Below are 14,130 nucleotides of genomic sequence, written 5' to 3'. Positions count from 1 at the left end.
TTCTTTAAATTTTTTTGCAGTTTCTGGTTTGTATGGCTTGCTGCTATAACAAGACATTTCAGAAAAGCAAATGTCTTAAGTGTTCATCATGTGGTTTTATCTTATGTGCTTACTGTTTAGGAGGAAAACAGTTTTGATACCATTTGTGAATTTGTAATGGTTTTTAACATGTTACCTTGAGAGAAATAGGAAATAAAACTGTTTAAAATGGGGGGGGGTATGCCTGCCACCAGTAGAGCCTTCACCTCAAAGGCCTTTTTGGAGACCATTCCCATAACCTTGTGGGATAAATTGGTGATTATTGTGGGAGAGTCTCCCAAACACCAGGGAAAACAAGCCCGCGATGGATAAGCACAGGCTACCCTCTCCAGATCCTGAACTTAGGAAAGCCCAGCTTAGATATTAAAATGAAATGTCCTCATTAGTAATAATTTGTTGCTAAAATGCTTGTGCTTAATTTAATCAAAATTGCTGAACAATGTTCTCCATCTTATAGAAAAATATTCTGCTATGTGGGCTCAAGTTGACAGTTTGCAAATCCAGGCCCATTTCCATCCTTCCATCAAAACAGACTGCAGAAGTTTCTGGAAGTCTTTGTTAATCTGCTCGCTCTGCATCCACTGTCACTTTTTTTTTTTTTTTTTTTGCTGACAGTTTATGCCTTTTCAGTCAATTTGTTCTTGACAAGATCTTCCTGGTTTTATTCACTGCTCTCCATTTTGGTGCTGGTCCAGAACAGAACCAAGTCTGTTTTTCTGGTGTTGACAGCTGGGATGTTCGCATTGCCATCCTGGTCAGTGGCCCAATGTTCATGCAGTATTGGTGGATTCCTCGGTTCTGGACTTTGAGGGCAGGCACTCTGGGTCAAGCTCATCACTAGTCTTTGTCGGCTATCCAGACATTGTTGATGAAGCTGTTGGTGTAGACCATGGTCAATGCGATCATCCAGTTCAGATGGCTGAGGTCAGTGCATTGGTCTTGAGCTTGATGCCAAGTTTGTCAGTGGTAGTGTTGATGGACTTCAATAGCCTGGGCCAGTGGCATTGACCTTGAGTATTGCTCCAACATCAGTGTTGACACCTTGGATGCAGACAGTTTTTCATATGCTGCTTTCAGTACCTGTGCCTTCCATGACATCATCCTTGACCACAGATATTTCTTTGCATAGACTTGTTGTCATCCACCGTATCCAACAGCTGGACAAGGACTCAGGAGCCATACATGCAGTCTTTCTGTAATATATGGATCTATGTCAGTTTCTTCATCAACCTTGAAGCCATCTCCTCAGAGGACTAGTCGGAAACCTGCAAGAGGAAACACTGTCCATTAGCCTCTCGTCCCAAATTTGAATATGAAGAAGATATAGAGGCCCCTATTTTCCTTAATGGCTACAAATTCTAGGAAGTTTTTGAAATGATGAGACTGAGAGGAAGACGTTGCATAGACACCACAGCCTGTCCACAAAACACCCTTTGGAAAGCTTTCTAGGCATCTCCTCCTACCAGAGATAAAATGGCCAGCTTTCTGAAAAGAACAGTAAGGAAATGCCCTTGAGTTATGGCACTTACTCTAAGGAGATGTAAAGGGTTAAAATAAAATTGCTTATGTTCTAGAAGGTTAGTGTATGTGTGCCCTAAACGGTTAGTGTATTTGTTGCAATAGCTTAAGTGAAAACATGGAAAAGTACAGAATGTTAAGTTTAATTTCCTGAGCCCGTTAAGTTTAATTTCCAGAGCCTGCAGCATTCTTTCTAAATCACTTTTTAAAAAGAAACTTATTCCACTCTAAACTAGAAATGTAGATAATCCAAAACGACAAAAGATTCAGTTCCCAAAAAGCTTATTGATATATATCTTGTCTTAGCGCCTCGGCCATTACAGCCTTCAAAGGCTGTAATGGCCGAGGCGCTAAGACAAGATATATATCAATAAACTTTTTGGGAACTGAATCTTTTGTCATTTTGGAATATTTACTGGTTTTGCTGCTTTGTTGTTACTTTTAGAAATGTAGGTAAGTTGCAAATCTATTTTCACTAAATGTAATATATTTCTGTTAGGTATTAAATAATGATCTGTAGAATAAACTGTATTATGAACTGTATTAGCATTTTTCTGTTGGACGCTAGCTAGCAGTGGTATGATTGATTAAAGTTTTCTACTTCTCGTTTTGTGCTTGAAATTAACTGTCCCATTTGGTTATAGATTGGCCTTACCCATCTCATGATTGATAATTACATATTACCCATAATAAGAACAACTGAGATCATACCATAGAAGAACAACTGAGATCATACCATAGATAATTTGAGGTGACACGTGCATGGTATAAAGCATTTAGGATCTGCCACTGTCCATTAGAAGTGCAAGGGGCAGTCCTGGGGTAAATTTTCCATTTCCCATCCATAGATCCAAGTTATGCTTGAAAATGGACAAGGATGAACTTTGTGTTATGTGTACAGAGAGTCTAATCCACAGCAGTGGAAAATGTATCTGTCCGTCCAAACTGTTCTGTTGATGTTGTAGAAAAGGTTTAGATCTCTAGACTGAGTATTTCTGATGCCATGCGATTTGCTTAATGTGCAGTAAATCTGTCAGTAATGGGTCGGAGGATGCCTTGTATGCCAAGCCACAGGTCAACTCTTAACAGTCTGTAGGATACCGATTGTAGTGACAAGGCTTTGAGTTGGTCCATGTAGGACATGTTTAGGCCTTGTATTCTTTTAGTAAGGTATTTCTGTGGGAATTCCAGATGTTCTTCGTGTTTCACTGTTGCAGTCATCACATTTGGGTTATCCCTGCCAGGGTAGCCCTCGGCCGGCCCGAATACCAGAGGCTTAGTATTTCTGCGTCGGTTGCTGTCGCTTTAGGTCTGACGTCAGGTCGTCAGTAGGATAAAGTAAGGCAGCTGATGCCATTACATCAGTCTTTCTTGCCGTGGAGCCTAAAGCAGAAGCAGTTTGCACGAGTGCCGGTCGGCCGCTACCTGAGTTTCGTCTACCGATTTGAAGCTGAAGTCTTCTAAAGCTAAGTACCCCGTTGGGGATCCTTTTTTCTTGCACTAACTGATGTCAGAAAAAGTTAACAATTGTCTCGCATGTGGAAAGCAAATACCACCCCGAGACTTTCATTCTTACTGCGTCACTTGTTTAGGCCCAGACCACGACGTCCCCCGCTGTCACTTCTGTGCTTTGTTCAACGCCAGAACTATCCATCGTCAGGTCCTTATTGTAGCTAGATATTTTCGCTTACAGTCCTCGAACTCCGATATGGCTTCGGTAAGCCATCAGACAGCATATCTTCCAAAAAAAGTAAAATAAAGACAGAGATAGACCGCACAGGTCCGAACCTACTGACGATGCTTCTGTTAAGCTAGTCGTCAGTTCTCCGGTCCTCAGTGAGGCGCCCTGATGCCCGCTTCTGTGGATTCGCAGGCCACTAGCGAGACCCTTTCAGGGTCCGGTATGCCGCAAAACTCTTCTTCGACTAAGGATCCTGCAGTCGTCTCTACCTTGGATGGGTCCGGAGCCGCTGAGCAGGCACCGGCTTCCGAGGAAGTCCTTCGCACTACCGATTCTCAACACAAACTGACATCTTCTTTAGCGACTACCGTTCTTTCAAAAATGACAGAATTTCTTAGGCCCAGGGTACAAACCACACCCAAGAAACCGACGACCCAGTCTTGGGCACCTGCTTCCTTGCCTCAGTCTCAAATGCTTAAAATGGCGGAAGACCTTATCATGCTGATCAGGGGAAGCCAAGCTACCCCCTCCAAAAGGAAAAGAGATCTGTCCCCTGTAGTTTTATCTGAACAAGAGTCATATGACTTTGATGCATCTGAATATGAAGACATGCAACCCCTCTCTACTTATGAGGGTTCTGATGCAGAGGATTCCATCCCTTCCGCCTCTCCACCAGAGGATTTTGCCTTTGGGGAACACTTCATACGTTAAGGGAGCATTTCCAGTGGGAGAGTCAGGACTACCCTCAGTCTAAAAAGAGACTCAGAGAATTCTTAGATCTTCCACAGCACAGAACCTTGGCCATCCCCCCAGTCCTGGATGTTGTGGAGGATGTTTTCCTGGAATCCAGCTTGACTCCTGACACCCTCCCAACTGCACCCAGAAAACCAGACAGGTACTATAGAGTTCCTGACTCACACAAATTTCTGTTTAAAAATCCTACTGCTGACCCTGAAGTAATTTCTCAAGAGCCTAAAGGGATTAAAGCAACCTCTGCTAAGAATCCCGCCCCCTCAGATAGGGATTCCCGAGCACTAGACAGATGGGGTAAAAAAGTATACACCTCAGCTACTCTTGCTATCAAGGCACTAAATTGCCAATTCCATATGCTAAAATTTCAGCAACATACCCTGGGACTCCTCAAACAAAAAATGTCTTCCTTTCCTGCTTCTGCAGAATCTAAAGAGTTCATGCATTCTGCAAGTCAAGTAACTAAACATACCTTGCACTGTGGTTTTGACACCCTAGAAGCTTATTGCAGAGCAGCAGTCACCGGATCTGTCATTAGAAGGCATGCATGGCTTAAGTAACGGCTCTTGGCAGACCATGTCAAATCTAAATTGTTGGATGTCCCCTTGCACAAAGACAACTTATTTGGCACTAAGGCAGAAGAGGTCTTAAAAAAGATGGAAGAAAAAGCAAAATCTGTGCAGACAGTTAAGGATTTCTTACAGGCCCAACCACCCAGGTTCAGCAGGCATTGTCCCACCAAACACTGGTCCTTTCCTGCTCCCACTAAGCAGTTCAGCCCAGACCCCCCCCCCCGACAGCATCCGCAGGGAATGCAGAGATCTAAGCAGTGGACTACCTCCACTTCAAGACCAGGAGTTCTAAGCCACCCCCTTATGGTAAGAACTCACAATGACTCACCTCCCCCACCCCCTCCCTCTGCCCACCTTCACTTACCTCTAGGAGGAAAACTCTCCTTTCATGCAAGCACCTGGGCCACCATTACCAACGACCGCTGGGTTCTCAACATAGTGTCGTAGGGATAAAAATGTTCTTTCCACACCCTTCCTACCCCATGAGGGTTCCCAGATCTACCTCCAAACCAGTGGGCAGAGGCGCAAAAGCAAGTCCTTTCCCTGCTCTCTATGATGGCAGTAGAGCACGTTCCTGCAGAACAGAGAGGCCAAGGTTTCTACTCCAGACTTTTTCTGGTACCCAGAAAAGAGGGCACTTGGCGGCCCCCATCCTCGAGCGATCCACCTTCCTGGTGATCCCAAAATTCAAAATGCTCACCCTCCAGCAGTTGCTACCCATGCTCTCCAAGGATGCTTGGTTAGCCACCCTAGATCTAAAAGAGGCCTACCTCCACATTCCTGTCAGGGAATCATGCAGGAAATATCTCCGTTTCAGGGCAGGATCTCAGCACTTTCAGTTCTCTGCATTTCCCTTTGGCTTATCTACTGCTCCCAGTGTTTTCAGAAAATGTCTGGCTCCGGCCATTGCCTTTTTCAGACAAAGGAATATCCAAATTTACCCATACTTAGACGACTGCCTAATTCAGGCAGACAGCCAGGAAAAGCAACTCAAGCACCTGGCCTTTATAAAGTCCCTACTAACCTCCCTTGGGTACACAGTCAACGAAAAGAAATCCAAACAGGTGCCCACCCAAAGGATTATATTGCTGGGAGCAAGCCTGGACACAGCATCCCAGATGGCATTCCTTACACCAGAAAAGCAAACATGTAGTCATTCCTTTGAAATTAATACGGTGAGTGGAGTCAGAAATCAAATGAGGTCTGTCACTGTTCTCAAAAAAGAACTTAAAAGATTTAGTACGTTTAAAGGTAAAACTAGGCGACGCCCCTAAAAGATCTTTAATACTAGGGTCACTCTCTATAATTTTCCAGTTTTCAGAAATGATGTTTCTAATACACTGTCAATCTCTGCAAATAGGGAGGGAAAAATTCAATGTTCTGTCTGTTTCTGTGGTAACTGGTTTCAGTGGAGCAAACCCAAAGGAATGACTACATGTGGTAGATGTGTATGTTGCAGGTTTATTTTGACTTGTACCAGTTATCTTTTTAAACATTGTAATGTACTTATTCAATTTAAGGAGGGATATGATTGCAACACTTCATGTGTGGTATACGCTGCAATGTGTGACACATGTCATTGTTTTTGCATTGGAAAGACTGTTAGAAGACTAGGAGATAGAATTAAAGAGCACAACTCTTCTATTAGAGCAAAGGACAATTCAAATGCCTTCGGTAAACACAGTGTTACATGCAACAATTTCTCAAAGTTTTCTTTCTTAATACTTGAAAGATTACATCATTTTTTTGGTGACTGTGATCATTTTTTACAGGTGTTAGAATTGAGATGGTAACTTCGCCTAAATGCAGTGTCACCCTGGATTAAAGGAGACTTTAAATTTAAAATGCTCTTTAAGATGGAATCAGTAGGGAACTATATGCTCCCTATTTTTCTGACAGTCACTTATGCAGCTCATTAATATGTATGTATTCTACATGACAAGCCCTTGTTTTACAGTACTGTTTGACATATACAGCACACATTCTACTGTATGTACAGTGTTAGTTATTAGAAAAAAATAAGGGGTGTGTTTAATAATTTGTTCTGTTTTAAAAGGCTTATTGGAGGCTTTGTATATTATGTAAATATTTTGTATTTATTAAGTATATATTTAGAAGCATGTGCATTTGGAGTTCCACCACAGTTATGGAATGAAAGCTTAAAAACTACACTTTGAGTCTGTGATTATTTAGTCTGTAGTTATTCCATGTTCGTTTTTTTATTGCTTTATACTCTACCTCTATATGATACTCCAAATTTTTAGTTCTGCCCAACGTCCCAGTACTAGAAGGACATACAGGAAGAAATTAACCTGTTTTTTGATGGAGTACTTCTAGTACCTACAGTGTCAGTCTGTCTTTATTAATTATTTGATACAGAACTCTTGTTCTTCCGTAAAAGTGCAAGTTGCTGCTGTCTGTTAGCTTCCACTGAGGATTCACTTCTTTGTCCTTAACATCACTGAGGGTGTGTAATGCCATCCTTTAGGCTACATTTCTAATTAGACCTCCACTCGTACATCTTAACATGTGGTAACAAAAATTGTGGACAAAGCCAAAAATAGTTGGAATTGCTTTTTAGAGCTTATTTGTATTTGCATCAAAGAAAATAACAGAAGCCAGTATTTAGAGCTAGAAGACCGGTATAATAAGAGAATAAAATTAATTTGGCTATTCAGTAGAACAAAATGCAGTCTTCTGCCACTTGACCTTTATAGCAGCAATATGTACAGTTCTGCATAGAGTTTTTGTTTCACAAGCTGATGGCATTGCTTAGCATTAACATTCAGCCTCTCCGATCTTATGTGTGTGCCCGTTTACCCTACATTGCTTTGTAATCCTTCCCAATATGTCCTCTTTTCTTTTCCTTCTTCATCCACTTCTGTTGGCTTCCATTTCTTGTACTTCAGTCCAAGTGTTTGTCTTCTACTGCTTCTTACCCCCCCCCCCCCCCCCCACACACACAATTTCTCCTCTTTTTTCCTATTTCAAGGACGTCTGTTTTAAGGAACTTTGTTACAGTGTGTTTTAGACCTGCCTTCATTACCTCTTACCTTCCTTTTCCTTTTTGGGAAACATTCCTGCCTCTGATTAACACAAGCTTTATATTCAGAGCACTGTTAATTGTGGTTCATGCTTTTCCAGACTGAGAGTGGGTTGTGGGTTATCCCATTAAATGCAATTAAGAAATGACTTTTCTGGTTATTTGAAGTTGGGGAACTACAAATGAACAGTCAGTTGAGATGTGCACTTCTACCGCTTTATTTGGACTATTAAATTATCAGTAAAACTTGAGCAGTAGCGGCATATGTCATGTTTAAATGGTAGTATTACACCACACAACATAACCTATGTGTAGCTTGTGCAAGAGATTTCTGAAGTTTGATTTGCTCTGAGTATAGGGCTGCTCACTTTTGACATTTCTGCTTTAACGCTCACTGATAAATCACTGTAACATTAAACTGTTCTAATAATGCTTTATTATAATTAATTTTTCAGATTGTTCCATATTGTGGATTAATGTTCTGCACCTTTGAATTTTGTAAGCGTGTGTGCCTCTACAGAAATGGGTACATTTTATCACCATTAAGTTACCAGCCAATACCTGGAGTGGATCAATCTCTGCACCCTCAGGAACTGCAGGAACTAAGAAAGTTTCTACTTAGAAGGAAGAACTTTGATACTAACAAATCGACTTTGAGTAACTGTCGAGAGCTGTGAAGCGACCTCATTAAGAGAACAGTCTTCTTATCCATTAGCGACACTGATGCCGGGAAGAAGTAACGAGATTGTTTACTGTGTTCATTTGCCAAAAAAAAAACCCTGCATATTGTTGATGCAAATCTTGAGTGAACCATGTTGTATTTCCAGCACATTGTGTAATATAAAAGCAATAAATGAAGGATTAGTAGTGATATTATATTCACTAACCAACTGAACTTATCAGTGCTGAAGATGTTTTCAGTTTGATACTGTAAAAGCAAAATATCAGTACTACAAACTGAGTGGGTGTATTACAGTTATTACTTAAAACGGAGTTCAGTGTCATTGCATATGTAGTATGTTTTACATGCTACTTAATCACCAGTGTTTTCAGGCCTTTTCTAAAACATGGTTATGGCCTTTTTATCCCTGCTTGCTCTAGTAATTTGCCAAAGAAGAATAATAAGGATGTGAAACTGGTAGATGGTTACTGAAACTTGAACTATATACATCCAGACATGCAAAAATAAGTCAGAACAGTTGTATCCACTGATGGAATTGCATGTTATGAGCTTTAGGAAAAATGTGCCTTGTCCTGTTTAAACTGAACCATGTCTTTTCTGTAGATAAATTATTTAAACTGACATCTGAAATATAGAAATTAGTATTGGTCCCCCTTCACAACTATACACACACACACACACACACACACACACACACACACACACACACACACACACACACATTGCTGGGAGTGTTGGATTGGTCAGTTCTGTCGTTATGCTTTGCAATTATGAATACTGTGTAGGTGACTGTACTGTGGAAATTTAGGCAATGCTCTGTGCCTGTAATATGCTGCTGTGTCATATTACTCTGCTGTAAATGTACTAGTATGTTTTTTAATTAAAGGGATTGGAATACATTGTATATTTATTAAACGATTAATTTATAATCAGTGCCAGTGTGCAACTCTTTTTTTTTTTTTTTTTTTTATGCGTTTTTGTGCCCGTGGTTAACTTCCATTGTTTAAACCAAAATTTTGCTGAGTATTGGGACATACCCCATCCCATGTATTAGACACATCTGTTCAGAACAATACAGTTGATGTTACTGTTAAAACTGAGATCACAGCAGGTAATTGGCTAGTGATATTCAGAATTGTAAAACATTGCTCAGATACACTTAGTGTCAGAGGACAGTTATCCTGACTGTGGAAGTCGAGCTTATTTCCTTACCCCTTTCTCAGATTGCCTGTACATCTGATCAGTATCTAAACTACTTTTGTACGTTCATACGGCATGTGATGAGCTCCTGCTTACCATATTTTAACATTCTTTTCTTCTGATCAGTTTACATTCCAGGTTCCCATCTGTTCATTAGTAGTTGCAAATGTGTGTTTGATTCTGCTTTAATCCATTTGGAAGGAGGATTAATGTGGGCTGCAGTTGTTCAAGAAATTTTAAAAGTCTGCACACTGCAGTGAAATAAACTGAGGTGTCCTAACCCGATTCTACTCTTACTGTACATAGTTGTCAGCTGTGCATTGTGCTGAGCTTATCATTCACCAGTTGATGCCTCGCTCTGCACTCATTAGAACATCATTGATTGGGAGAGAGTATCAACCTGAAAAATATGTTCCTTAAACATGTGTACGAATTGTTAGATAATGCCCTTTTACAAAAGGAATCACTGATGTGTCTAGGGTAACTACTTTGGTTGGTCACATAAATAGAAGCATGTGCTGTTTTTAAAAGACCAGAGCAGAAACATGAAATCATGTGCAACTGTAACAGCACAAAATTTTTCATCTAGAATTGGCAAGTAGAACAATGCAGAAATATACTGGCAGAAAGCAAGTGCTTAGAAGCTTCTCATTGTAGGGGGAGGGCCAGCTGTAATTAAGTGCATGTGTATATACCCACTCACTCCAAGCTAAGAGTAGACATGGGCACACATTTGTGCATATCTGTGTACACTTAGGAAGGTTAGAAGATAACCATTTGATAGCCATCTCTCATGTCTTAATATCCACTGCGTAGAACATTGCTATTTTGTACGTAGGGAATTATGTTTGCACTAGCTTTATGAAAGACATTTACAGGAGTTAGAAGAAGAAAAAATAATACTGATGACAAGTTACTCATGAAATAATTTTTTCATCCTTTTAACTCATGAAAATATTTTGCATATTGCATGCCACCATAGACCATCTTTCCTTTATCTACATGCATATTATGTGTATATCTGTATCCATCTCTCTCTCTGTATGTATGTCTGTATGTATGTGTGTGTGTGTGTGTGTGTGTGTGTGTGTATGTATGTATATATATATATATATATATATATATATATATATATATATATATATATATAAATAAAATAAACTATTTCTAGAAATGTCTGTTGTTATTTGGTCAGGTAGTCACAGTATCTTATTTGTGGCAGTTAGGACTACTTATTCAAACATTTGTGTACTCGAATGTCCTTTTAATCAAGTGACTATATTGCTGAACTGCTAGTATTTATAGGTTTGGACTAATGTGGGAATGCTTAATATAGGTAGTAATATAATGTGGTAATGCAGTAATTGTTGTTTCAGGCAGCTACCTTTCGAGTATGGAGTTGGAGGTGAATCTGCATCTTTCATCCATCACCATAAGGTAAGTTTACAAGATGGCAGCCTCTCAGAGATTTAAAGCAATGCTACTTGTAGATGGACTCCTGTATACATTGGAGAAGTTTGTGGAAGAAACAAAGAGTTGGCTTGTAAATTAGTCTTCCTAAACATGTAAAAGTAGGGCAGTAACTGTTCCAGCAGTGTGTGGTGAGATGTTAAAAAAAAAAAATTCACATGGCATCAGATAAAACCAGCACTTAACCTCCCCCCTCCTACACAATATAATGTATACATATGTTAATCCATCAGATAAAACCAGCACTTAACCTCCCCCCTCCTACACAATATAATATGTACATATGCTAATCCTCTTTCTATCCATACAATAATCACTCCTCTTCATTAAAACAATTACATATCCTTTAACTCATTCCCTTCAGTACAGCTCTTTTGAGTGTGTACCTTTAACTCCCAGTGGGTGTGGCTTGAGCCTTTAAAAAATAAGGTTAGCATCTTGCAGTTCTAACAAATACTCATTGACAGAGGTCAGATATCAATACAATTGTTTGCCGTCATGTATGCTTCAAGATAAAATATTCTGATACCTTGTATGTACAAGGTTTTTGAATTATTAATGCAAATATGGCCAAGCAACATTTGACGCTTAGAGGCTCGGTAGGAGTTAAGTCCCTACCATTCCTCTTGCTGAAAACTTCTCTTGTACTGTATCTTATTTAATTCCTACTAGATATACAATATGCTTCTATTACACATTACTCTCATAATTTTGTTGTCCTGTTCTCTGCCATTACATCCTAGCAACATCAACTTTCTTCATTCTGTCCATTCCCCACCATTTCTACCTGCACATTACACTACAATAAAATCACACACTTTAATGTAACTTCAAGCCTATTCAACACCACCACAGTAAAACTGTTCAAATACATACCTAAACACCCTCCACCCCGGGAACCCCACAAACAAACCAAACATGTAGTAAAATACCCTGACTTATTAGTAAACCTAATGTCAACAATTAAGCTTAGTGGTGATGTCCACCCAAATCCAGGTCCCAAAATCAGTCAACAAAGACCATCCATGAGAACCCCCTCTAAAGACTAATATTAATAATAACCTTACCAGTACAAAATCAGACCTGTTATTTCTAAACATGAACCTTAGGAGCCTAGCAGATAAAATTCATGACTTGCATGCATTCCTCTCTCTCTGCTCCCCAGACGCAGCAGTCCGAACTGAAACCAGACTCAAACCCTCAATAAGTAACAATGAGATACTACTTCAAGGCTACAACATCCATGGATTAGACAGACTAAATAAACAAGGTGGGGGTATAGCAATAATGTACAAAAACACACTAAAACTCGAATACCTAGAGTCACACCCACCAAAACTAAACAATGCCGAGATGCTATTTTCTAGACTAGAATTACACCCCACAAGTTCATATTCATCATTGCAATTTACATTCCTCCTGGAAATTACCTCCCCTTAATAGAACACTTCCTCCACTGGTCATCCCCAACCTTTTCACAGGAAACCATTGTTACAGGTGACTTCGAGTTAGACTGGGTAACCTGCACCTCAGAAAATCCCACAAACTTCATAAACTTACACAGATTCTCTCAATAAAAAAAACAACTCTGGTAGCTAAAAAAAAAAAGTTACACTTAATACTGGATTGGGCATTGTCCAATAAACCATCTCTTGTTAGCCAGGATATTTCCCGGATAGTTTAAGCAGACAACTGCCGACCTACCTCCTCTGACAAAATGTAAACTCCCCCAAAAGCACTATATTTAGGCACATACATAACAGAAGAAAACACTTCTCTCCCCAGACTTTCATATCAATCTTACAATCTTGTGTGAGTGACCCCTCTAGTATTGCTCCCATTAGAGACTGCAGTATCATACTTCAATGATACTTTCCTGGACATACTAAACAGCCAAGCAACCCTTAGAACCATAAGAATAAAGGCAAACTATGCCCCATGGCTAACCAAAGAAACAAAGCTCCTCCTCAGAACCAGAGATCAAATTTGGCATTTCAGTCCGATAAAAGCCCAGCCCCATTAAACTACTAGCAGCAATAAAGAAATTAAAAAAACAAAACAAAAAAAAAAAAAAAAGGTTAAAATGGACAAAAAAAATCCTACAATATAGTAACTCAACAAAAATACCAAAACAACCACCAGTCATTTTGGGCAACTATAAATCGGGTATTACAGCCAAGCCAATCTGTAACCCCAAATACACTGGATAGTACAGCCACTCAATTCAATTACTACTTCACCAATTCCATTCTAAACTTAACCAAAACAAATAGCACTATGCCACTAAAATTTCTCAATGAACATAATGAAACATCCAACATTTTTTTTCTTTTAAGCCCATTCAGACTGGTACTATAAAAGGAATGCTCCATAAACTTAAACCTACCACCATTGCTGCCGACAAATTACCTACTGACTATTTTATGTTAGCTGCTGACGTCCTACCCTATCCAATCTCAGTATTGGTTAATCACTCCATAACTGAGCATCAAGTTCTCAAAATCTGGAAAACTTCCTACCCCTACATAGAGGGTTAACCAGTACTGGCCTTTCTAACTACAGACCAATCGCAATTCTGTCACCCCTATCCAAAATCTTAGAAAAAATGCATTCACTCCCAACTCATGAAGCACCTGCTCTCTAATCATGTAACTTAACACCCAACATGGCTTTCGATCTAACCACAACACCATTACAGCTGTATTAAGCTTTATGGACACCATCGGCAATCTCAGAAATAACGGACAGCTAGCCTACTCAATATTCCTAGATACATCCAAAGCCTTTGATACAGTCTCCCACCAAAAACTTCTACATGAACTCCTGTCTCTTAAACTAAGCCATTCTACTCTACAGTGGTTCCATGACTACCTATCAGACTGACATCAAGCCATAAAATGGCAAAATGAATTCTCTCCTTCACTACCTGGTACACTAGGTGCACCTCCGGGCTCAATTTTAGGTCCATTCCTATTCAGTATCTTTACTAACAAGCTCCACTCTGCTACAAACCTGGCCACAATCATACAATATGCTGATAACCCCACACTCATCTGTGCAGCCTCCTCTATCTCTAAACTTGAAAAAAAAAACAGCTTGCATCCTCTGTGGTAGAATCCTAGCTTGCTAACTCTCACATAACCCTGAATCCCAATAAAACAAAACTAATGATCTT

At 39.8% G+C, this 14,130-nt stretch overlaps 1 protein-coding gene and 1 long non-coding RNA gene across 2 annotated transcripts in view; both read left to right on the top strand.

Moving 5' to 3' along the window:
• SLC25A43 (solute carrier family 25 member 43) overlaps positions 1-9,217 on the top strand; it is a 280,959-nt gene extending 271,742 nt beyond the window's left edge. The window contains exon 5 of the mRNA XM_044057052.1: positions 8,059-9,217. Coding sequence (XP_043912987.1) covers positions 8,059-8,280 — 222 coding nt within the window. The 3' untranslated portion in view covers positions 8,281-9,217. The remainder of the gene's footprint in view (positions 1-8,058) is intronic.
• Positions 9,218-10,859: 1,642 nt separating this feature from the next.
• The window catches only part of LOC122790065, a 60,464-nt gene continuing 57,193 nt past the window's right edge, over positions 10,860-14,130 (top strand). Inside the window, exon 1 of the long non-coding RNA XR_006362914.1 lies at positions 10,860-10,922. This is a non-coding gene — a long non-coding RNA (uncharacterized LOC122790065). The remainder of the gene's footprint in view (positions 10,923-14,130) is intronic.

Source organism: Protopterus annectens, chromosome 15.part0, assembly GCF_019279795.1.
Source record: "Protopterus annectens isolate FY-2018-M chromosome 15.part0, PAN1.0, whole genome shotgun sequence".
NCBI lineage: Eukaryota > Metazoa > Chordata > Ceratodontiformes > Protopteridae > Protopterus > Protopterus annectens.
This window is presented reverse-complemented; position numbering and strand designations above follow the sequence as displayed.